Source organism: Lagenorhynchus albirostris, chromosome 10 (genome assembly GCF_949774975.1).
Source record: "Lagenorhynchus albirostris chromosome 10, mLagAlb1.1, whole genome shotgun sequence".
Lineage (NCBI taxonomy): Eukaryota > Metazoa > Chordata > Mammalia > Artiodactyla > Delphinidae > Lagenorhynchus > Lagenorhynchus albirostris.
The window spans coordinates 68,840,758-68,862,682 of record NC_083104.1 but is presented as its reverse complement, the minus strand read 5'-3'; the positions used below and the strand labels follow the sequence as shown (position 1 = coordinate 68,862,682).

Below are 21,925 nucleotides of genomic sequence, written 5' to 3'. Positions count from 1 at the left end.
AGCCTCGTCTCCCTCCTGCCAGACTGTGACATCTCTGGCCAGGAGGAAAGGAGACATTTACACCAGTCCATCTCAAGGCCCAACGTCACCAAGGACTGCAAACCTCTCTCAGCAAGACAGACCCATGAGTGGCTGGGGACCTCTGGACAGGACTGAGGCAAGGCTGTGAAGCAGAGGAGGCTCGGATGAGACACCTAGGGAAGGATCTACAGCAGCAAGAGACCCGGGTTACACCCAGGACTTCCTAAGACAGAGGAGAGGCCTGAGAAACTGAGGACCCCCAGGACTCTTCACATACCCTGGACCCTTCCTCCATCCTGGGTGGAGGAGGGAGTGAGGGGGCCTCTTCAGAAGCAGGGAATGGACAAGCCCACTGGTCAAGGCCCCTCTTGCCTCCCAAGTTCATGGGCAGGTGGTGATTGGCTGGAGCCCCTCATCTTCGGGCACATAAAGGAAAGGATGGTGATGGGAGAGACCCAGAGAGGACCCGATAGGCAGCAAGTCCGTGGCAATAGTCCCAGTGCCCCAGGACAATAAACTTCGTTCGCACTTTCTGTTCACCCTGCGTGCGGTCTGCAAGAGTCCCTCCCACTGTTCGCTATAGGACGCTGGGAGGCTCTGGGCCCCTTCTCTCCCAGCGCCCGCGGTCACCCAGCAGCCCTCCCCTTCTCCCAGAGCTAGGCCTGCCTGGGGGTGGGCACTCCACACACATTCGAGGCGGGGCCAGATGCCCACAGCTGGGCCTCTTTTTGTCCCTGGGATTGGATCCCGGTGGGGGTGGGGCAGGGCTGTCCCATTCCCCAGCACGCCTCCTCTGCTGAGAAAACTGGGCACAGGCAGGCGTTGGCTAGAGAACGGACCAGCCCAGTTCCTTCCTAGCCCTTCCTTTCCGCTTCAGTCCTGGTCCATGGCTCCCGGCTCCGGCCTCCCTGCCTTTCCCGCTGAGTGCAGGCGGAGAGCACGGGAGGCGCCCGAGGGCAGGGTCTGGGGCTGCGCGATGCCGAGCACATGGCTCCTGCTGCTTGCCTACCTGACTTACCTGGCACTGGGCACCGGCGTGTTCTGGCTGCTGGAGAGCCCCGCGGCGCACGATTCCAGCGAGAGATTCCAGCGCGACAAGTGGGCGCTGCTGCGGAACTTCACCTGTCTGGATGGCCCGGCGCTGGACTCGCTGATCCGGGTCAGGGGCGAGCGGGGCGGCCCGGGCGCGTGGTGGGGCGTAGGGGGGTGGCTGGCGCAGCGGAGCGCGGGGTGCACAGGCATGCGGCGAGAGGGCACGCACCGGCTCGGGTCAGGGCAAAGCCGGGAGCACTTCTCCAAAAGAAAGTGGAGGGCACAGACGCGGGGACGAACGGAGGCGCGCGTTGCCGAGTAGGGACCCCAGAACTGGGCTGGACCCCGATGGAAAGAGCCCAGCTCCGGCGAGAGCAATGCGCAGCGCGGCGCCATGAGTCCCCGGTTCGGGGCGAGAGGGCGTGACCCTCCCTGTCCAGAGAGTTGCGTGGCGCACACACCCGAATCTGGGGACGAGGACGACAAGGGGCGCGCTAACGGAGTCCGGAGCTGGCTGGCGGGGCCGACCGGGTACGGGCGGCGTAGGGACAGAGCGCGCTGGCCGGCTTGGGAGGTGGCAGGAGGGGTCGACCTGGGACCGCGCGGCGCTGTGTCGATGTCGGACCGCGGGCCAAGGGCGAAAGGGCACCCTTGGCCCCTTCCACCGGAGACCCAGGTGCAAATTTGAGAATTGGGGGCAAGGACGGCAGAGAGCGCTGGGCGGAGGCCTGGAGGGGCTGAAGGGGGCGGTGGGTGGGAGGATGCAGAGGTCACGGAGGACAGAGACTGCTGAGGGGGTGGGGGAGACCCATCGGGGCCTGGGGAGGAGGGCAGGCAGGCGAGGGTTCTTCTGGGCAGGGCCTCACAGATGGACGGAGGTCTCCTTCAACTCTGGGCAGGCGGCGAGGGACCCGGCGCTGCTTGGATTTGGCGGAAGCATCAACGTCCTGGACCGTGGCTTGGTCAGTGGGTGCAGACAGTTGCGCCCCTAGACCACCATCCCCACCCTGCAGTCCCCGTGCCTCCTCTGGCGAGGAGGGCAAGGCCTGTGTGCCCGAGTCACCAGCCCAAAGCTAGTCCCCAGAAGGTAGCAGGGAAGTGTGTCGGGTGGGAAGGGACCGGAGCAGTGGATTGGAGGTAGAGTCCTGAGCCCTTGAGACTGGGCCGCTGTGCCTGGGCCTGGAGCTGGACAGGGAAAGGACTATCTCTGTTAAGAATCTGATGTGACACCTCCACCCCCTACATCTCAACTTCTACAAATACAGCCCGACTGCCTAGTCCTGGGGGCTGTGTGACACGCCGCTTGAAAAGGTGGTGAACTTCAATTACCAGCAGCCTGGGCCCAAGGAACGTGACAATGATGGCAACGGGAATGATAGTAAATGCTTCTGTGTAGCACTTACTGTGTGTCAGGCACTGTTCCTACTGTATTAACTTGCTTCATCCCCACCTACCTCACAGGTAGGTGCCATTATTATCATCCCCATTTTAGAGATGGATAAGATGAGGCTCAGAGAGGTTAAATACAAATGCACAGGTTCATAGCCAGTGCACTGGGGTTGTCAACCATGAGTACCGGCTCAGTACAGATCTGTGTATGTGGGTGTTTCCCAAGGATCCCTGGGGGGCTCTCATCTCTTCCTCTCCACGCCCTCCTGCTCCACCCCCACTTCAGCTCCTTCCTCAACCCCCGGTGGATTCAACCATCCCCAAGAATAGGGATGTGGTATCTCCAACCCAGATCAACCCCCTGAGTGCAGACATGTAAGCGCAACTTCCCGCGGCCCTCAAACTCCCACGGGGTCAAGAGCAAGCGGTTCTCCTCCTCCCAGCCCTGTTCCTCCACCTGTTCTAAATCTCTGTCCTTGGCCTCACCTCCACACACCTTCACAGAGTTCTTAGATGCTTCTCTCACTGCCCACACCAAATAAGGCCAGAGCCCTGGGCTTCTGAATATCTTCTCTCTGTGCCTCCCGGGCCACTCTGTGCCAGGATGCAGCCCAGGCCCTCTCCATCACTCACCCCTGCGGGACTCTCCCCTTCCCATCTGCCAGCATCTTCTATGCTGCCAATTGCCACAGAGCACACATACCTGAGCTTGCCTCCCCTTTGCTCGGTGACCTTGGGAGATGCCTGCCACTCCATCGCTGGCATGGCAGAGTCAAGCATGGCCTGGCTGCCAACTACCTTGCAGTCTCCCTATTCTACACCCCAGACCCAGTCCTCCCTCCCAGCCTTTGCTCCTGCGGCCCCATTTACCTAAACGTCCTTCCACCAGGAACAGTCCTGTCCGACCCTCAAGGAAGGCCCAACTAAAACATCGCCCCCTCCATGAAGCCTTCTGCCTCTACCGCCATCAGAATGCACACTTTCCCTATCTGTATTCCAACAGCATTATATTTGCAGTAATGACGATGATAGCAACTGCTAACCTTTCCCATGTTCCATGTTCCAGACTGTTCTAAGTCTTTACACCTAATACCTCATTTAACCCTCAATGACTTGATGAAGTGGGTGCGATTAGTACTCCCATTTTACAGAGAAGGGGACTGAGGAGCAGAGAAGTTGGATATCTTACCCGCGATCACGCAGCTGCACTGCCTGTGTGCCTAGAGCTGCATGGGCTGCACTGTATCAAAGTTAGTTAAGTTTTTGGCTCTGTCCTGCTGAAGACTGAGGTCATGTCTCCTTTATCTTCAGCTCCCCTAATACACCACATGTACCAGGGCTTGTTGCAAGAACAGGAGTGAGCAGGGGAGAGAACAAATGGAGTTCTTCCAGCCAGTGAGATATCCTGGGCTGACCTGGGTTCTGGGGTGAAGAGAGGGGAAGGAGCTATCCCCATGGTCCCTGCCCGTGGGGAGTCCCTGGTTGGAGGGAAAGAGCCTCCTAGCCCCAGACAGGCTGGGATCATTGTCACGAGTGTGTGTGTGTGTGTGTGTGTGTGTGTGTGTGTGTGTGTGTGTGTGTTTGGGTGCAGGGGCCCCATCGCCCCACAGAGCCTGGTGGTCACTACAGCCTCTCCCCCAGGGCGTCATCCAAGCCTACCAAAATGGGGACATCGTCCTCGACAACACCACCAGCATGGGACGCTGGGAGTTTGTGGGCTCCTTCTTTTTCTCCGTGTCCACCATCACCACCATCGGTAAGAGCAGGATGGGGCCAGGGAGGGGGGGCTGGGGAGGACAGCCTCCCCTGAGGGACAGGGCACCAGTTACTTTCGGAGGGGTTACTAGGGCCTCCTGGCTCTGAGCGTAAACAGACGCAGCAGCGTGGGCGTCGCCTGGGAGCAGAACCTTGGGCTCACTGAAGATGTGCTGAATCGGCTTCTGCATTGCACCCAGGTCCCCAGGAGGTTTGTGAAATGCTGCTCTGGGGACTTCTGCCTCACACAGCCTTTCAGGCAGCTGAGGGCCCCCCGGGTAGCAATAAAGACGCTGCTGGGCACAGTAAGTGGCTTGGTCTGCTCGGCCAAGCCCACCCAGCACTCAGCCTGGGTTAGGGAGTGGTGAGGGCAGAGGGGAGGTAAGGGAAAGTTGGGGAGGAAGGAGGGGCAGAAATCCAAAAAGAGCCTTTTGACCCCCTGTTCGCAGCCTTGGGGAAGGTGGCCCTTCCCACCTCTCCACAGCTCACTAAGGCACCCCCTCACCCCATCACCATCCTCTCCAACGCCTTTCCTCCCTCACACACCTGGACCCCTGGGCTAGACCTCCCTCCCCCATCTCTAGGCCTGTCCTCAGGAGAGCAGAGGTGGAACTTGTCCTGGGTGGGTGCCTGGGGACTGTTGTTTGGGGAAGAAGAGTGGCCTAGATCCCTCCGGCTCTGACGCCCAGGAAATAACTCCAGAGGGGCTGCCTCATCACCCTGCCTGGGCACCCTGCCTGGGCGCCCGGCCCGAACGCCTGCATGACACCAGACTTACCACCAGGTGGCGGGCGGACACCACTGGTGGCTACCACCTCCAGCCAGCTCCACTCCCCGGGAAACTCCCAGTCACTCTCCTCCCCAGAGTGGAGCCAGGCAGACGCACCCAGAGGACTCTCCCTGTGACTTTAAATAATACTTCTCGGAAGTAGATCTCAGGCTGCCCGGGGGCTTGGGCAGTCCTCCACCTTGAAGCAAGCATGCTTGGGAGGCCCCTCGACTCCATGGGCCCTGCGCCCCGGAAGGTTGGGGCAGGATGGTGTTTATTCACCCTTACACCCCCGGGTCTAGTACAAGGCCCGGCATACAGTGGGTGCTCAACTAATGCTGACGTGACGAATTCCAAATATACCCACTCTACCACCATTTATTGAGCTCCAGAGCAGGAGGGGATGTTGATGCAGTCACTGTGGGCCACGTCTCCCAGATGTGCGGGGGTCTCTCATCTCTGAACCCCACACCTCCTACACTCTCTGCCCTGGGCCCGTGACCGGCCCACCTAATTCAGAATTTCGCAGCCTCTCTCTTCCCAGCTCTACCATTCCTGATGTGGACTTTGTCCCTGTCTCTTCTCTCCACTCAGTGCTGCCCTAAAGCTGTCTGGGCCGGCTCTGAGCGGGGAGGAGGGCCGGGGAAGGGGTCTCCACCCTACCCCACACGCCTGGTCTGCGTAGCAGGCACCGTAGGAGCACTTTTATACTCGAGATCTCATTTTGTCCGTATGGTCCAACCTCCAAGGATAAGGCTTCTTCTCACGGATGAGAAAGCTGAGGCAAAGAAGTTGCACAACTTCCTCAGGATCATGTAGCTAGTAAGCCACAGGGTTGGAGTTCAAAACCCAGCTGGGGGCCATCCTTGCCCTTTCCAACAGCACCTACCCTTAGGGTGGGAATTCTAAACAGCAGGAAAAAAGAGACAGCCATTCAGAGGTGGACAATAGGGAAGTTCATGATTCTGATTCCAACCATACACACACTCACACGGACGCACACACACACACGCACACGGAGAAAATGCAGAGAAAGGAGGGGGAGAGGGGAGATGGGAGACCGGGTACATGTGGGACAGTTCATGACAGAAGGAAGGGGTCCTGAGAGGCGCAGCAGTGGGCTGCCTCCTTGGCACCCCTGTTACCCTAGGACCAGCACCCTGGGAGGGCTGTACTTTCCAAGCCCTAGAATGAAGCAGGGTCTGACCGGCACACAGATACTTCTGGGCCAGCAGGATGGGCCTGAGCCCTGAAATCATTTATCATCTATAAAACCCATCACCAACTTGCTCTTTTATTCACTCAGCTACCCATCCATTCATTCAACAAAAAGACTGAGTACCTAGTATGGTCCAGATAGTTCTAGGTGCTGGAGATACAGTGATGAGCAAAGCTGGCGAGTCCCTGCTGCCCATGGGGGGCTGATATCCCATTGTGAGGGAACTCGTGAGAAACTAACACCTATCCTGAAGGAAGTGGCTGGAGGCTCTGCAGGCTCCCACACCCCTCTCCCACATCCCTCTGCCCACCCAGGGAGGGAGGAAACGAAGCGAGGACAGATGGGATTCTCACACTTCGTGGTGTGTACCCATGCACACAGCACCCCCTAGAGATTAGGTTTTCCAATCCGTCAATCTGGGCATAATCTGCATTGGGAAGGGTGGCTGAGGCTGGACTGAGGGAGCAAGTACAGCGCCCTGCATGGGAAGGGAAGGCCATGGCACATACCAGCTGCCATGTCCGTAGCGGGTCAGGAACGGGGGCCCCTGAAGACGGAAAGGCCTCCTGAAGTGTCTCCCTCTGGCCTTAGGCTATGGCAACCTGAGCCCCCGCACGATGGGCGCCCGCCTCTTCTGCATCTTCTTTGCTCTCGTGGGGATTCCGCTCAACCTCGTGGTGCTCAACCGACTGGGGCATCTCATGCAGCAGGGGGTGCACAGCTGCGCCCGCATGCTGGGGGTCACCTGGAAGGTGAGGGGGCTGCAGGAACGGGGGCGAAGGACGGGTCACTTCTAGAATGGGGGGCTGTGGTGGGAATCGGGGCCGTGGATGGCCAGGTTGTCACTACCTGGAGGGAGAGTCTCTGGTAGAAAATGATGGCCGTGGTGGGTAAAAGGGTTCACTGGTGGGAACAAGGGATCCTTCTGGGAACCGGGGTTACTGGTGGGAGTGTGGTGGGGTTGGGGTCACTGCCCAGAACGGGGGTCTTCAATGATAAAGGGACATCAGTGGGGAGACACAGTGGGACCTGGAGCTAGCCAAGGCCTTGTCCAGGAGCCTGGAGAACTCACACCAGGGGCAGAGGCACCAAAGGCGGCCCCCTTCCTACGAGGGTAGCGCTCACCCTGCCGTCGGCTCGGTGCGCCCCCAGGCTGTCTGCCCCCGGCCCCGTGCACTGAGCAGAGGCCTCATGGGGGCTGGGCGCTACGTGCACCCTCAGGACCCGGCCAAGGCCCGGTGGCTGGTGGGCTCCAGCGCCCTCCTGTCCGGCCTCCTGCTTTTCCTGCTGCTGCCCCCGCTTCTCTTCTCCCACGTGGAGGGCTGGAGCTACGTGGAGGGCTTCTACTTCTCCTTCGTCACCCTCAGCACCGTGGGCTTCGGCGACTACGTGATTGGTGAGAACCCCCAGCGGGAGGCGGGAGGGGCGCCCTCCACACATCAGCCCATCGTCCGTGTCCCCGGGCACCTGCTGCGTGCCAGGCCCTGTAAGGGTTTGGGGCCCAAAGTCCAGAGGACACAGGCTTTGGCAGGTTCAGCTTGCCTTTGTGGTGTGATAGGGCTAAGGTCACCCAGCTAAAAAGTGACAAGTGGAGTTTGAACCCTGCGCCTCATGCTGTAAGCCACACTTCTGGCCATCCTGAAAAGCCTGAGAATTCCCCAGGCTCACCTATTATTCTTAAAGCTCATCAGATAAAGGGTGGCCCTGAGTTCTCTCCCCCGTCCATCGTTGTCCCAGGGTCTCTCCTCCCCACATCACCCCGCCCCACAAAATGCCCCTGGGTTCAGGGCCGCGAAGCCCACATCACAGCCCAGGGGGTCTGGCGGGAGAGTCTGGGAGAATCAGAAAATCCCAGCCTCCCCTAACCCCCAAACAATTGGTCTCCAAACTTGGTCAGTAAGAAAGGGCTGTGTGGCCCATAGGGTCCAAGGTGGGGTTTAATCAGCGGTCGTCACCCATCGTGGTCAAGTCAAGGGCCCCCGGAAGCGACTGTCCTTGTATTAAAAAGCTGTGGCAGTTGCCCAGCAGGTGGCAACAGAGGGACATTCTGCGGGGCGCAGGGGTGGCTGGACCCCCAGCCCAGCCCCATCCCCCTTTACTCCCCCCGCAAAAGGGTCGCCAAGTGAGCAGTGGCCATGGCCTCAAGGGGCTGTGTGCCCTCCTTCAGGTCTCTGGCCCTAAAGTGAGTTGGAGGCGCTGCCCTTCTGCTCTCCTGCAGAAGCAATGTGAACCCAGCCTGGAATATTGAAATGAGGTCCCACCAAAGTAACAAACAGCTAGAGCCCATTAAGCAGCCAAGAGCGATGACTGTCACCACATTTACTGAGGAGAAGGACGAAGCTCACAGAGGCCAAGACGTTTGCCTGAGGTTTTGCACAGCTAGTGGGGTATGACTTCTGACCTGACTCCAAAACTCTTAGCCCTTTCCAGACGGCCTCACATATCCCCTGTCTGGGCCTCAGTGTTCCTGTCTATAAAATGAGGGGCCGGTCTAGGTGATGGCTAAGACTCCTCAGTGCTTTCTGGCCTGTGTGCAAAGTCCCCTTCCCTAAACCTCTCCTTCCCCAGGAAGCAAGGTCTGGTGTCAGGGGCGTCATGCTGCCCCTTCCTGATATCCTCTGTCTTGGAAGGGAGGCCGTTGCTCTGGAAGAGAAGCTTTGGGACAGTTTCCTCCAAGTGCATCATGCTATCACTCCTACCCTCAGAGAGGAGAGATGTATCTGAGGAGAGCTGAGCCCACCGTCCCCACATCTGCCCACCTCAGAGCTCAGAGAATGAGTTTTGGGTATGCCCTCTCCTCTCTGTTCCCACTGCCGTTTCCCTAGTCTAGGCAGGGCTGTTGCACATGGCTGGTTGTACAGGTTGGGCACTGCACAACCCTAATGGGGTTAGTCACCTGCCCAGCTCCTCTGAAAACCTTCAGTGCTTTCCTGCAACAGCTGGCCCCCTCCACTGACTGCCCCCCACCTTACCCCAGGGCTCAAAGGATGAAACTCAGGATGTGTCCCCAGTGATAGTCCTAAACCCACAAGTCCTTGTTCTCTGAGGGTGCCCATGCAAGGAGGGGGGAGGAGAAGAGGGAATGGGACCCCCAACTGCAATCTCTTTGTGCCCATGGATTACTAGGGCTTCTAAAGTTTGGTCCTAGATGGGAATAGCTGACAGCAGGCTCCCCTAGAAGCTTACCTGGAGGAACCTGTATGGGGTTACTGAGGACACACTCTGTGAGTATGTCCAGAGGCCCCACAGCCCCCTGAGGGAAGGCAGGGCAGGGGGAGGAGGGGGCAGGCCTCTCTAGACATGGGCAACCTGGAAATGTGAAGCAAGGCCTCTGCCACCACCGGGGGGGTGGGGGGATGGGGCGGCAGAGACATCCACACAGCTGCAGCAGTGAGGAGGGCCTGGCAGGGCAGGGAAGCTGGTGTATTAGGCGCAGGGCCCCCAGAGTCCCCTTCAACCAAAAGCTCTGACTGAGAAGGCCTGGTATGAACCTACGAGGGCCCTTTAAGTCCAGAGGGACTGCCGGGCAGCCCACTCCCACCGAGTGGCAACAGGCAGAACTGTCCCCTTCACCACATCTCCAGAGATGTGCTACTCACACTTTTCCCTCTGTACCCATCTCAGTGTCTCGTGACAAGTGACCACACGTACCCTCACTTGCCCTCTGTAGATCACACAGCGCTGGGTTGAGGCTGTTATGGCTGGGCTGGTCGGAAGAGTATTTCATGGTCACCCACGTCCAGCATAGAAGCGGAGAGCTCAGAGTGGAGAGGGAGGCAGGGCCCGGTCACATAGAGGGCCTCACAGGCCGAGTCACGGATTTTGGACTCTGTCCTAAGACTAAAGGAAGGCACTTATGGTTTTCAGGTGACATGATAATACTTGTCATTTTTAAAGGTCATAAGAGTCAAGGGGGGACAAGAACAGAAGCTGGAACAGTCCATGGGTGCCATGCTCATCATGCTCTGTGTGAATGGCAACCATTTAGGGTTGTGCAGTGCCCAACCTGTACAACCAGCCCCCGACTGCCTCATCTACAGACCCAGAGAGGGGAAGGAAGTTGATTAAGGTCATAGAGCAGGCAAGCCAAGGACAGGTCTAGGATAGACTCCCAAGCCAGGGATCCTCATACACATATGTTCTAAGATCTTCCATAGCTCAGCGGGGACAACCCACCCTCACTTCTTCCCCATGTCTCTCAGCCTTCCTCATCCTCCAGGGATAGGACGAAACCCCTTTCTCAGATGGGAGTGCTGAGGTCCACCACCTGGACTCTGGGTGTCCACTGTCCTGTGTCAGCAGCCACAGGGTGTGTTGTCTTCCCAGTCGCTCCTCTTGGCCCCAGTGCCGTGGCCGGGACAGCCCCCAGGTCCCAGCCGCCTGCTTCTCCCTAGCTCACAGCCTCCGCTTCCCCCAAATACATTTGCAATTCCGTTGAGCGCCTTGCCAGCTGCCAGGTCTCCTGCCACTTATGATTTCGGCTAAAAAAACAATGAAATAAGAGGGGAGAAGAACACCTCCTCCCCTCCGTTGCCAGAAGCAAGTCGAGCTGACGGGCAGAGAGCTGGCTCACGGCTGATCTCATTTGGGACCGCCAGCGGAACGGTGGCCCTGTAACCCAATCAGCCTAATCCAATCCCAGCTTCCGCCAGGCAGTGACGTCGGGCCCGGGGCTGTGGGCTCATCCCCGAGCTGGGGCCCAGGAGAGGGGCTCGGGCTGGGGAAGACAGGGAAAAGAGGTTGTGTTGGGGCCAGCAGGACAGGGTAGGGGGTGGACAGAGGGGTGGGCGGTACAGAGAGTTGAGACAGAAGACGATGTCAAAGAAATAAGAGGCCAGATCTCTGCCCTTTGAACAATCCTGATCTGATAAGATAGACCCTCCAGCGCAGAGGGAAGAGCTAAGTGATGGAGTAGGCTCTTGACACAGCTTATCTAAGCCTCCATCCGTCCCCTCCCTCACTCATTCCTTATCCAGTCCTGACTGTGCTGGGGCACAGTGTGGGGATCCAAAGGCGAGGAAAGCAACCGCCTGACTATAGGTCTTACATGCCAGGCACCATCCTGAGCACTTTATGACGTGAACCCATATGATGGTCGCGACAGTCCTAGAAGGTGGACGCTCTTGTTGTCTCCATTTTATAGATGAGGAAGCTGAGGCCCAGAGAGGGTAAGTAACATACAGACTGCGGGAGACAGGGGCCCAGTCTAGTCTCTGGGGAGTAAAGTCTGAGCTGAGATCTGAAGGGTGAGGAAATGAAGAGCGTTCTGAGCTGAGAGGACAGCAAGTACAAAGGCCCAGGGGCAGGAAAGAGGATGGATGGAGAAATGGGGGAAAGACCAGAGTGACTAGAGCACAGCACTCAAGGGGGAGAGGCAGGCAAAGCGGGGCTGGAGAAGCAGCTGGAGGGCATTGGGATGAGGATGTAGGATGAGAATGTTCTTCCTAAAGCTCCTGGAAAGCTCCCTTCCTTCAGACATGAGAAAACCAAACACAAAAACAGGCCAACCACAGAGCAGGCATTAGAATCTCTTGGAGGGTTTGTCAAAACACGGATTGCTGGGCCCACCCCCAGAGTTTGTGATTCAGTAGGTCTGGAGTGGAATCCAGTCATTCACATTTTTCACAAACTCTCAGGGGATGCTGATGCTACTGGTCCAGGGACCCCACTTTGAGGACCACTGGGACAGAGCACAGAGTCCTTCAGAAAGACAAAGAAGAATTTTAGCTTCTAAACCCTAGGAGTTAATCCAGGGGGGCTTCCTAGAATCCAAGGGAGGTGACCACAAGACCAGCAATCCCAACCCGGTCTGGACTTCCCACATTCTACTCAGACACATCAAGCCATGTATGTCTGTTTCTGTTTTGGGAGCGTGGCCCTGACTTTCCCAGGTCTCTGTCCTCTGACCTTGCTTCTCCCCCAGGGATGAACCCCTCCCGGAATTACCCTCTGTGGTACAAGAACACAGTGTCTCTGTGGATCCTCTTTGGGATGGCGTGGCTGGCCTTGATCATCAAACTGATCCTCTCCCTGCTGGAGGCTCCACGAGGATCGTATCCCTGCTACTGCCACAGCTCTGAGGGGAACTTCAAGCCCCGAAGCTGGAGACAGAGCCTGGATGGAGAGGCAGAGCCCCACTCCCCACAGCCAGGCTGCTCTCTGGAGGGACCTGTAATCATGAATTGCCCAGAACCCTCTGTTCAAGTCTCACACTGTGGAAAGGACAGCTAGCTATATTCTATTTGTTCCACCTTCTTCTTCAGCAGCAAGATCCCTGATTTTAAGCTTGGCATAAGACCACCCAGACTAAAGTCTACATTTTTTGGTCTTCCCTTAAAGCTAGGTGCAGCTATATGATTAAATGTTGCCCAACAGGCTACACAGAGAAGTATTCTGTGTGACTTATTATGGATGTGACTTCCAGTGTGTGGGGGATGCTCCTCTTTACCACGTCCTTCTTCTAGCTGGCTGCAATGCGGATACGGTGGCTGGAGCTCTGGCAGCTATATTGCACCATGAGGTAGAGGCCATGCTTGAGATTGGCGACACAATAAGATAGAAAGAGCCTGGATTCCTGATGTTTGCAGAGCCACCATAACAAACCTGGACTGAATACCACCAGACTTCATTTATGTAAGAGAGAAATAAATGTTGATCTTATTTAAAACGCTATTAATTGGGTTTTTCTGTCACTCATAACCAAATCTAATTCCAGTTCCAGATGACACACGCACCAGAGACAAAGGCAGCTTCTGAGACTGGAGTATACATAAAGAGAAATCACTCCCTCCCCAGGTGAGTTTGCCCAGGACTGGTGGAGGGAACGGATTGAGGGCCGCACTGCAGGCCCCCACAACCCCAGAGACCTTCCAGGTAAACTCACTAAAGATTTGCTGATAACTCTCAAGGTTGATACAGCCAGCAGGCAGCTGGTTCCAGTTTGGCTGCTAAATTCTTGCTCTATCACTCACTCATACCACAGAAAAGCCCAGGACAGGCCAGTGGGCTCCTTCTGCCTCAACATGCTCCACTGCATTTGAAGCTCCAACCACAGTTTGCAAAACCAGGTAGGATTTGCAGAGGTCACTTCTGTTTGCAGAGCATCTCTCCCTAAGCATTTCTGTCTCTCACTCAGGGTTGCCACTGAAGCAGCACATAGCTGTGTGGTCCCCACCTCACCCGGGAACCCAAGCCCAGCCAGGAGCCCCCGGCAGCACCAACCAGCACCTACAGATCACCTGGGGCAGTTGGGTTCTTGGCCTCAGTGGGTATCTGCAACTCTGTTCCCCTCTACCATCCTATAGGTAGCATCACAGGGACCTGGGGGGGTGGGGCTCCATGTGGCCCCTCCCTGTGATGAACCCCTCAGCCTCAGGGCCCTCCTGGAACTGGGTCTGGGGCAGCCTCCTGGCCAAGGAAGAAGGAAGGGCTGTTACACCAACCAGCTTGTGCCAACTGGCCTGGGCCAAAGTGGACCAAGGCCAGACCCAGGAGCAAACACCAGCGAGTAAACAGCAGGGTCCGTGCCCACTTCTTAAGGCCCACAGGCTGGGCAGAGGAAAGTGGAGGTGAGGAAGAGATTGCTGGAGGTCTGGAAGTAGCATCCCTTGTGTTGATACTTAGCACACTCCAGGAGGACCTAGCAGTTCAAAACTGGGAGAGAGGGAGAGACTGGAGTGCTGGGTTGGCCTCTGTGGCCCCAACTCTGTCTTGCCTTGAACCCCTTTCTCCTCACGCCTAGCCTCTCTAGACAGAGCCCCTCTCTCCCCACCAAGCCCTTCACCCGTGTGCACTCCTGCCCCTGCTCACAATGCCTGCCCCAGAGGGAACTTACAACCTGTGGTGCTGGGGGTGGAGCAGAATAAGGCTTCTTGATTGGCCAGTTCCTTACAGACGTCTGCTCCACAGCCAATGAGAAGAGTCACTGGAACTCTAAGTACAGATCCGGAAGTGGGGAGGGGACACAGGTGAAGAGTGAGGGGTTGTAGAGCGGCGGGAGAAATAGAGTAACGAAGTCGGGATCTGGGAAAGGCACGAGAACAGAAAAGCCGACCTTAGGACAGAAATCATAGAGCAGAACGGGCGGCGAGGTCTCTCCCACGTGGAGCGATGATGCCGCAATAGGGTCAGCCAGAGAGCTGTGCACAGTGTGCGGGTAAGGAACCAAGTCATTCATTCGCTCACACAGCCTGGACCACCAAGTCCTGGAGGAGGAAGGAAAGGGGCCCCTCAGAGCAGTATACTGTGGTTGTAAAGGGCGTGAGTTTAGAGCCAGCCTGCCTGGCTCACCCACCAGCCCTGTGATCCTGGACAAACCACTTAAAGTTTCTTTGCATCAGTTTTCTCCTCTGAAAAATGGAGATAAGAGCAGAGCTGATCTCCCGGGATTAAACGAGTGACTGTGCAAAGTACCAGAAGAATGTGCGTCAGCCCAGAGGAAGAATGATGTGCATGTCAGCTGCTGGCGGTCCACGGCAGGCCCAGTGGCCGGGGCAGGAGGCGGACACTGTGCAGGCCGGCAGCCAGGTGACAGGCAGCGCCTCTGATGACCCCTCTCGGGGCTGGGGGCTGGCCAGGCAGGCTGGAGCCCTACCCTTGGGCGCTCCCAGGCTGATGCCATGGTGCTGCTGGCCGGGATGAGGGGCCTGGACCCGCATGAGTCAGAGGGGAACCTCCTAGCAGAGGCCAGGAAGTGTGTGCTGAGTGTGCAAGTGCAGGGCCAGGGGACCACGATGCGGAGGGACGGGCAGACCCCTCACACCAGCCAGCTGCCGCCTCTGCCTCCCCTCCTGGAGGGGCTGCCCAGCTCTGTGGTCCCAGCACGGCCGGGGCAGATCAGACCCAATGTCCAGCAGCGGTTCCCTTTGAAACAGTGGCATCTTTTACGATCATCGTGGTCGTCATCACTATCCTTTCCTAACATTTATTCTGTGCTTAGTAAGCATCAGATGCTATTCCAAGCTCTTGGTCGTTTTCTTCTCCCATCAACTCTGTGAGAAAGGAGCTATTTATTTAACGCTGTTTTAACGTGGGGAAAATGAGATTTTCGATGGATGTTAAGACCAGAGGTAGCCACGGATCCCCGTGGGTGGGTAATCTTTTTTTTTTTTTTGCGGTACGCATGCCCCTCACTGCTGTGGCCTCCCCCACCGCGGAGCACAGGCTCCGGACGCGCAGGCCCAGCGGCCACGTCTCACGGGCCCAGCCGCTCCGCGGCACGCGGGATCCCCCTGGACTGGGGCACGAACCCGCGGCCCCCACATCGGCAGGCGGACTCTCAACCACTGCGCCACCAGGGAAGCCCTGGGTAACCTTAACTGTTGCTGCCAGTCCTCTGGGATGTAATGAGGGCCTGGCCTGGGGGGCAGGGAGACTTCCTTTAAGCCCATTGAGTTCGTAACCAGCCTCTCTGCTTTCTATGCCTCATTTTCCTCATCTGTAGAAGAGGCTGGCTTCAGGGAGTCTGAGCCTTACTACTTCTACACCCTCAGCTTTCGTCTGGATTTTCTAATTAACCACATTTCAGGGAGGGCAGTTCCTCCTGGCCCGACCCGACTCCTGGGGCTGTCTTAAGAGTTTGGATCCAAGAGATCTCTCTCCTCTCTCTCTCTCTCTTTCAAACACACACACACACGCACACGCACACACACACAAGTTCACCAGGCCCTTGCCCCTACCCTCATGGCCCATCCGATGCTGAAGGCCCGGCTTGGGGAGGGATGTCCATTCATTTTAGGAGCCAGGACAGAGAAGGATGGACTCAGAGGGAGCTGGAGGAAGCCTCAGTCTGGGGCAAGAGCTATGCTGAGACTCCCTCATTCCCAATTCCCCTCGGACCTTACCACACCAGGTTCCACCCCAGGCTCCAGGCCTGGAGAGCACTGAGCTGAAGTCGGCCCCACAGACTGCCCCTCCCACCCTCCCCAAACCCCCCACACTGCTGGCCCCAAGACCTCCCAGCCCACAGATCCACCCACCCACCCACAGGGCTGGTCCTGGGCCTCCCGCCCCAGTCCATCCCACCCCCCATGTACATACGGTGTTGGTCCCTGGGCCTCTGACCGCACCGACCCTCCTCCCTCCCCCCAATACACAGTGCAGGACTCCCTTATCTCCTGTCTCTCCTTTGCCCTTTGCTGGGAGAAACTCATCTCACTTAAAATTGTTCTTCGGAGCCAAGGAGACAGCCACCCTTCCCTCCCCCGAGGCCTTCTCAGCTCATCCCTAGGGCCTTTGCCCAAGATTACCAACCCCGACTTCCACTCCAATCAAAAAATCTCTCCCAAGCCTTCCGGGACCCCTTGTAGCTCACAGCCTGCAGGCAGGAACAGCAGCTGGAGCTGGACATGGCTCTTGTAGGGCACCAGGGATGCTCCCCTCACCCCGCCCACCCCCCCACCCCCGGAACCTTCTCCAGAAGTACGAAAGCAAAACTGAGCGAACTGGTTCCCCTCCAGCCACTGACCCAGGCTCCTGCCCTCTGTCTGGCCCTGGGGGTAGGATCCTGTTCAGCCTTTGCCCACATTCCAACCTTCTCACATCTTTTCAGACCAACTTTTATTATACCTCATTTAATTCTTCCCTGGCCTCGGGCAGACGTGAGTCTATATCCTGACTCTATCGCTTGCTGTACAATGCTTGAGAAGTCACATAACCTCTCTGAGCCTCAGTCTTCCCATCCTTAAAATGGAAACCCTGATACCAACCTCAGGAATGTTTTGAGGAATGTGAGGAAATGAGTAACGGATAAGAAAGCGCCCATGTTGTATCTAGCACAGTATAGGGCTCAGAGATATTTGTTTCCCCCGCTTTCTCTTCTTCTTGGACTGAAGCTTCTCCCCCTCCATCCTCTTTCATCTAGCAGTTCATGAAGCCCTTCCGCGCCCCTTCTTCCCAGAGGACCTCCTGGACCTGCCTGCCCTTTGGCCCCTCCAGTGGACTTGGGAGGGGCAGGAAATAAGGAGGGGATGGAGGGAATAAATTTGCCAAAGTTCTGGGAAGCAAGGAGACAGATTGTAAAATGAGAGGGTTAGTGTGAGTCTTGGAGGGGCAACTCCCCGATCCGCCCACCAGCCAGGGCCTCTCGGGTCAGGAGGGGTGAGGTGGGGTGAGGGGCAGCGGAGAGGGGTGGGCGGGAGCCGCCAGCAGCCCTCTGGCTGTGCATCTCTCTCAGCTCCCCTCCCCATCTACCCTCTGCCTGTCTCTGAGCCCCTGAAGCTTCCAGGGTGCGGGACAGGGGCTGACCCCTAAGGACTGTGTCACCCAGGCCCATTCAATCTTTGACTTCAGACTTGATTAAGCCTGAGAAGGAAAGTGATGGGAGGAGGTGGCGGGGAAAAGTCAGGGTATTTGCTCCCCTCTCCCTCTGGGTCCGGCAGTGGCTGTGTTCCTCACCTAAGGGCACAGTGTCTGGTGGCCCCTTTCCCAGGGTAGCAGCGTTGGCTGGGTTCTCGTAAGACCTCCCTTCCTTGCCCCGTCAGGCCTGGGGGGGTAACGACTCCGCCCTATTGCTAGTCCCTGGGAGCCGCACCATCGCTTAGACCTGCCCACACCGTACACGCTTCCTTCGTGACATTCTTTGCCGTGAACTCTTGGAAAGTGCCGTCTGCTCCCTGCGAGGGCTTGATTGATCCAAGCACTCAGTTCATCAATTTCTCACCTTCTCCTTGAGCCAAACCGGAGCCAGATGGTGGGGACAGAGGCTCAAAGCACTGAATTAATGCTCGGAGGAATCAGTCCAGCTGCCCTGGTCCAGGATCCAGCTCGTGCTCTGGGTAGCGAGAGTGGAGGCCCAGACTGGGTGCCAGGGCAACCCCGTCACTCTTGCCTGCCTCAGCCTGGCTGGGGACAGCAGCACGAGGGAAGGGGAAAAGCCTCCCGGAAACCCTGGTCTGGGCCCTGCAGAGAAGTCAGGGAGGAAGGGACAGACCCTGACCCCAACAGGAAACCCCTTCATCAGACTGGGGACTCCATGACCTGAGAAACCAGGTCTCCCCTATCTGACTAGATGCTCCCTTAGTGCAGGGGCTGCATCTCATTTGTTTTTGTTTTGGGGGGTTTTTTTGTTTGGTTTTTTTGTTATTATTTTTTTGTGTGTGGTACGTGGGCCTCTCACTGTTGTGGCCTCTCCCGTTGCGGAGCACAGGCTCCGGACGCGCAGGCTCAGCGGCCATGGCTCACGGGCCCAACCGCTCCGCGGCATGTGGGATCTTCCCGGACCGGGGCACGAACCCGTGTCCCCTGCATCGGCAGGCGGACCCTCAACCACTGTGCCACCAGGGAAGCCCTCACTCATTTGTTTTTGTTTTTGTTTTTAAATTATCTCCAACATCTAGCTCAATCACCAACAAACATCTCCTCGGTGCAAAACTTAGAGACAGAAATGTACAAAACGTGACCCCACCATCTTGCGGGGAAGCAGGCCCGTCTAACAGGCAGTGCAGCTCGTGCTGTGTGGGAGGTCCAGAGCGAGACCCTGGAGCTCCTGCCTGGCTCCAATCCCATCTTCCCACTCACTCTTGTGTGACCTTGGGCAAGTGACTTCACCTTGGAGTGACCGCCTAGTCCCGATTTTCCCAACACTGTCCTAGGATAGTCTCACATCTAAGGACACCCCCTCAGTCCCCAGAACAGTGGGACCGTCTCCACTCTACTCTACCTCCCTGCGCCTCAGTGCCCTCATATGTGAAATGGAAATGATAATAGCAAGATCTGCCTCACGAGGAAGGCTGTCGCATAGATGAAGTGAGTTCATGTGAATCGAGCACTTAGAAAATGTCTTATGATTTGAACAGAGTAAGTTCTATATGATTTGCCTTCTTTGAGTTTCCTAGAAGCAGATCAGGGGACAAGATTTGCCTGCAAGTAGTTCGTTTGGTAAGTGGGGCCAAGAAGCACCAGTAAGGAACTAAAGCAAGGGAAGAAAAGGAAACCAAGGCAGAGAGTGTTCATGAGCAGGTGACTACTGTGGGCAGCTGGGGCTCCACCCAAAGCAGAAGGCTGGATGGAGCATGCCTCAGAGTTTCCCCCCTGAGGGGCAAGGAAGCTGGGGTATGTAATCCCCAAATCCCATTCTTACTGCTTGAGGGCTGCTCCCTGAGTCTGGAGGTGCTAGCTCCCCAGCACACATGGTGCAGAAGCCTGCAGAGAACACTGGGATATGAGGGCAGGGCGGATAGGGCACTGCCAGCATCTGCCCTGTGTACCTTAACCACACTTATGATGTGCAGGAGAGAGGACCCTGCCCAGCTGTGGGAAAGGGGGTCCAGACAGAAGGAGACAATGTCTGGGAGAGCTTTGAAGCATGAGTAGGAGTTTTCCAGGCAAAGGACGAGGCAGGCTTTGTACATGGTGCGTGCACAATAAATGTTTAAATGATGCCAAATAAGTCGAGAGTGATTCAAATGCTTGAACTCGTAGGGCTGACTAGATGTTGGAGAGCTGTGGGCAGACAGAGGAGGAAGTGATGCAGTCAGGCCTGTGGGCATCAGGAAAGGCTGGATCAAGGCATGAGGCTCTGAGCTAGTCCCTGGTTGACAGGTGAAGAGGAGGGAGAGTAGTCCAGGTAGAAGAACTTTGAGATAGCTAAAGCAGAAAAGCAGGAACGGTCAAGGGTAGAAAAGAGTGTTTTAAAAAGAGAGGGCAGTAGAGAGGAGGGGAGGGAAAGAGAAGAGAAGGGAAGGAGAGGGAAGGCAAGGCAAGGAAAATAGCAGAAAGAGAAGGGACCAGTCAAACTTGGGAGGGGAGGAAAACAGACGTAGAAAGTCCGAACACAGGAGTAGAGGGAGAACCACAGAGGCTTGCATCACAGAGGTCAATGGAAGAGAGAGATAACATGGGAGCATCCAGTTCTGAACAGCTGAGTCCAACCCAGAGTGAAGGCATGAGCCATCCCGGAAGACTTCCTGGAGGAGGTGAGTCCTGAACCAGCCAGAAGCTGCTGTCAGCCCAAGAACAGGAGCTTTGTGGAAAGAAAGCTGCAGGGGCCCTGAGAGTGAGAGTGAGCTGAGAGTAAGGCGCTGCCAGCAAGCCAGGAGGGAGGGTGGTTCCAGTGGTTATTACCGGAGCTGCACAAATATTGTTGTTTTGACTGGTAGTGGGGATTGGTTTATTTTTCCCCAGGAACCACAGTGTGATGTGCAGGTTCATTTTAGAACACGACACCATGGGAAGAGCAACAATCTCTGGCCTCACCTTTCCCACTTTTCCTGGTGAGACACACACATGCACACACACAGACACACACACACACAAAGTCTTGAAAAATAACCCAAACCACAAATGTCTAATCCACCAACACCAAGGGTCTGCTGGAAATATCTCACTTGACGCAATGGTAAGATCATTGCACTTTTTAAAATATGTAAATCACTTACAACAGTGCCTGGACTATAAAAAAGTCCATAAATGTCTTTACTATTATTTGGAGGCTGAATAGCTCCACAGCTAAGAGCATGGGCACTGCAGCCGCATCATCTGTGTTCAGAGGTCAGCTACACTGCTTACGGGCTTTGTGACAGTGGGCAACATGCTTAAGCGCTCTGTGCTTCAGTTTCTCCTTCTAACAGAGGTACTAATAACAGTACCTCCCTCACAGGGTTGTGAGGATTAAATGAGTTCACGCCTGGGAAGAGCTTAGAAAACAGCCTGGCTCAGAGTAAATGCTACAGATGTGATCATCATCATCATCATCACCTCCTGCCCTGGAAGGAACCAGAAATGACCAAATCCCTGAAGCTTGTGCCATAGACTCCCATTCCCCTCCTTCCCACTGAAAACCAAGCATACCTTGCACAATAGTGCCCTGGGACTCTGAGGGAGAAAGAGAGAGAGAGAGAACGTGTGATCTTGTGCATTTAACAGGAGACTTCAGATGCCCAGAGGCTTGATTCCAAGATGGTGTGAACCTCTCCTTTTCACCTCAAAACTACATCCAGGGGCCGAGCCACAGCTACCTCCCTCTCTACCACCCCTTTTAGGAGTCTCCTGAGGAGAAGACAAAGCCACCTCCCCACCCCGAGCGGACTCTGCCTGCACCAATTAAGCCAAGTTCCAGGGCCGGGGCTGGTAGGCGAACTGAAGCTTAGATCTGGTCAGGGTTAGATCTCTCTTAGTGGTTGGGGTTGCCTGGAGAGAGAGGAGGTGAGAGCCCCTGTGCGCCATTTTCAGGTTTGCCTTGGAGCAATCCGAAACCTCTCAGTCTTGAGTGTATGTACACTTATCCCCTTATCCCCTAGAGGGCTTGTTCAAACACAGGTTGTTGTCCCCACCCCCCAAGTGTGTGACTTCTAAGACAATTTGCTTTTCCAACCAGTTCTTATGCTGAGGCTGCCCGTCCAGGAAGCACCCTTTAAGGACCAGGTATAGGTTTAGGAGCTTAAGCCTAGACAGACCTTTATCTGAATCCCAGTTCCACTCCGAGGAGCTGTGTGACCTTGGCCAGGTCACAACCTCTTGGGCCACAGCCTCCCCACTTCTAAAACTGGGGCTCTAATACCTGCTCTCAGGATGGCCCTGAGGGTTCCATGAGGACAGGACGTGGAGGCAAAGCCACCAGCACAATGTCTGTCTGGCCCCACGAAGTATACCCTGTGTCTATTGTTATTGATATTATTCCCCCAGTGGCTGGGATGGGTGAGTTGCCTCCAGGATCTTCTCTTCCTCAGCGATGCACCCCCAATCATTAGATGGGCACAAGGCTGCGCAGAATAAAGATCACATTTCCCAGGCTCCTTTGAGAC

The 21,925-nt window shown here is 56.4% G+C and overlaps 1 protein-coding gene across 3 annotated transcripts; it reads left to right on the top strand.

Moving 5' to 3' along the window:
- The first annotated feature begins 891 nt into the window (after positions 1-891).
- On the top strand, positions 892-15,362 carry KCNK17 (potassium two pore domain channel subfamily K member 17). Of its 3 annotated transcripts, none has more exons than XR_009542945.1 (7): positions 892-1,180; positions 4,084-4,198; positions 6,777-6,937; positions 7,407-7,581; positions 12,109-12,818; positions 12,901-13,058; positions 13,168-15,362. XR_009542945.1 is itself a non-coding variant. In XM_060162792.1 (5 exons), the coding sequence occupies exons 1-5, from the start codon at positions 908-910 to the stop codon at positions 12,414-12,416; spliced, it is 1,032 nt and encodes a 343-aa protein (XP_060018775.1). In that variant the 5' UTR covers positions 892-907; the 3' UTR covers positions 12,417-12,829. The 3 variants fall into 3 exon arrangements, 1 of the variants encoding a protein (XP_060018775.1); XR_009542946.1 differs by lacking the exon at positions 892-1,180 and adding an exon at positions 1,208-2,015; XM_060162792.1 differs by lacking the exons at positions 12,901-13,058; positions 13,168-15,362 and having other exon boundaries at positions 12,109-12,829.
- The last annotated feature ends 6,563 nt before the right edge of the window (positions 15,363-21,925 follow it).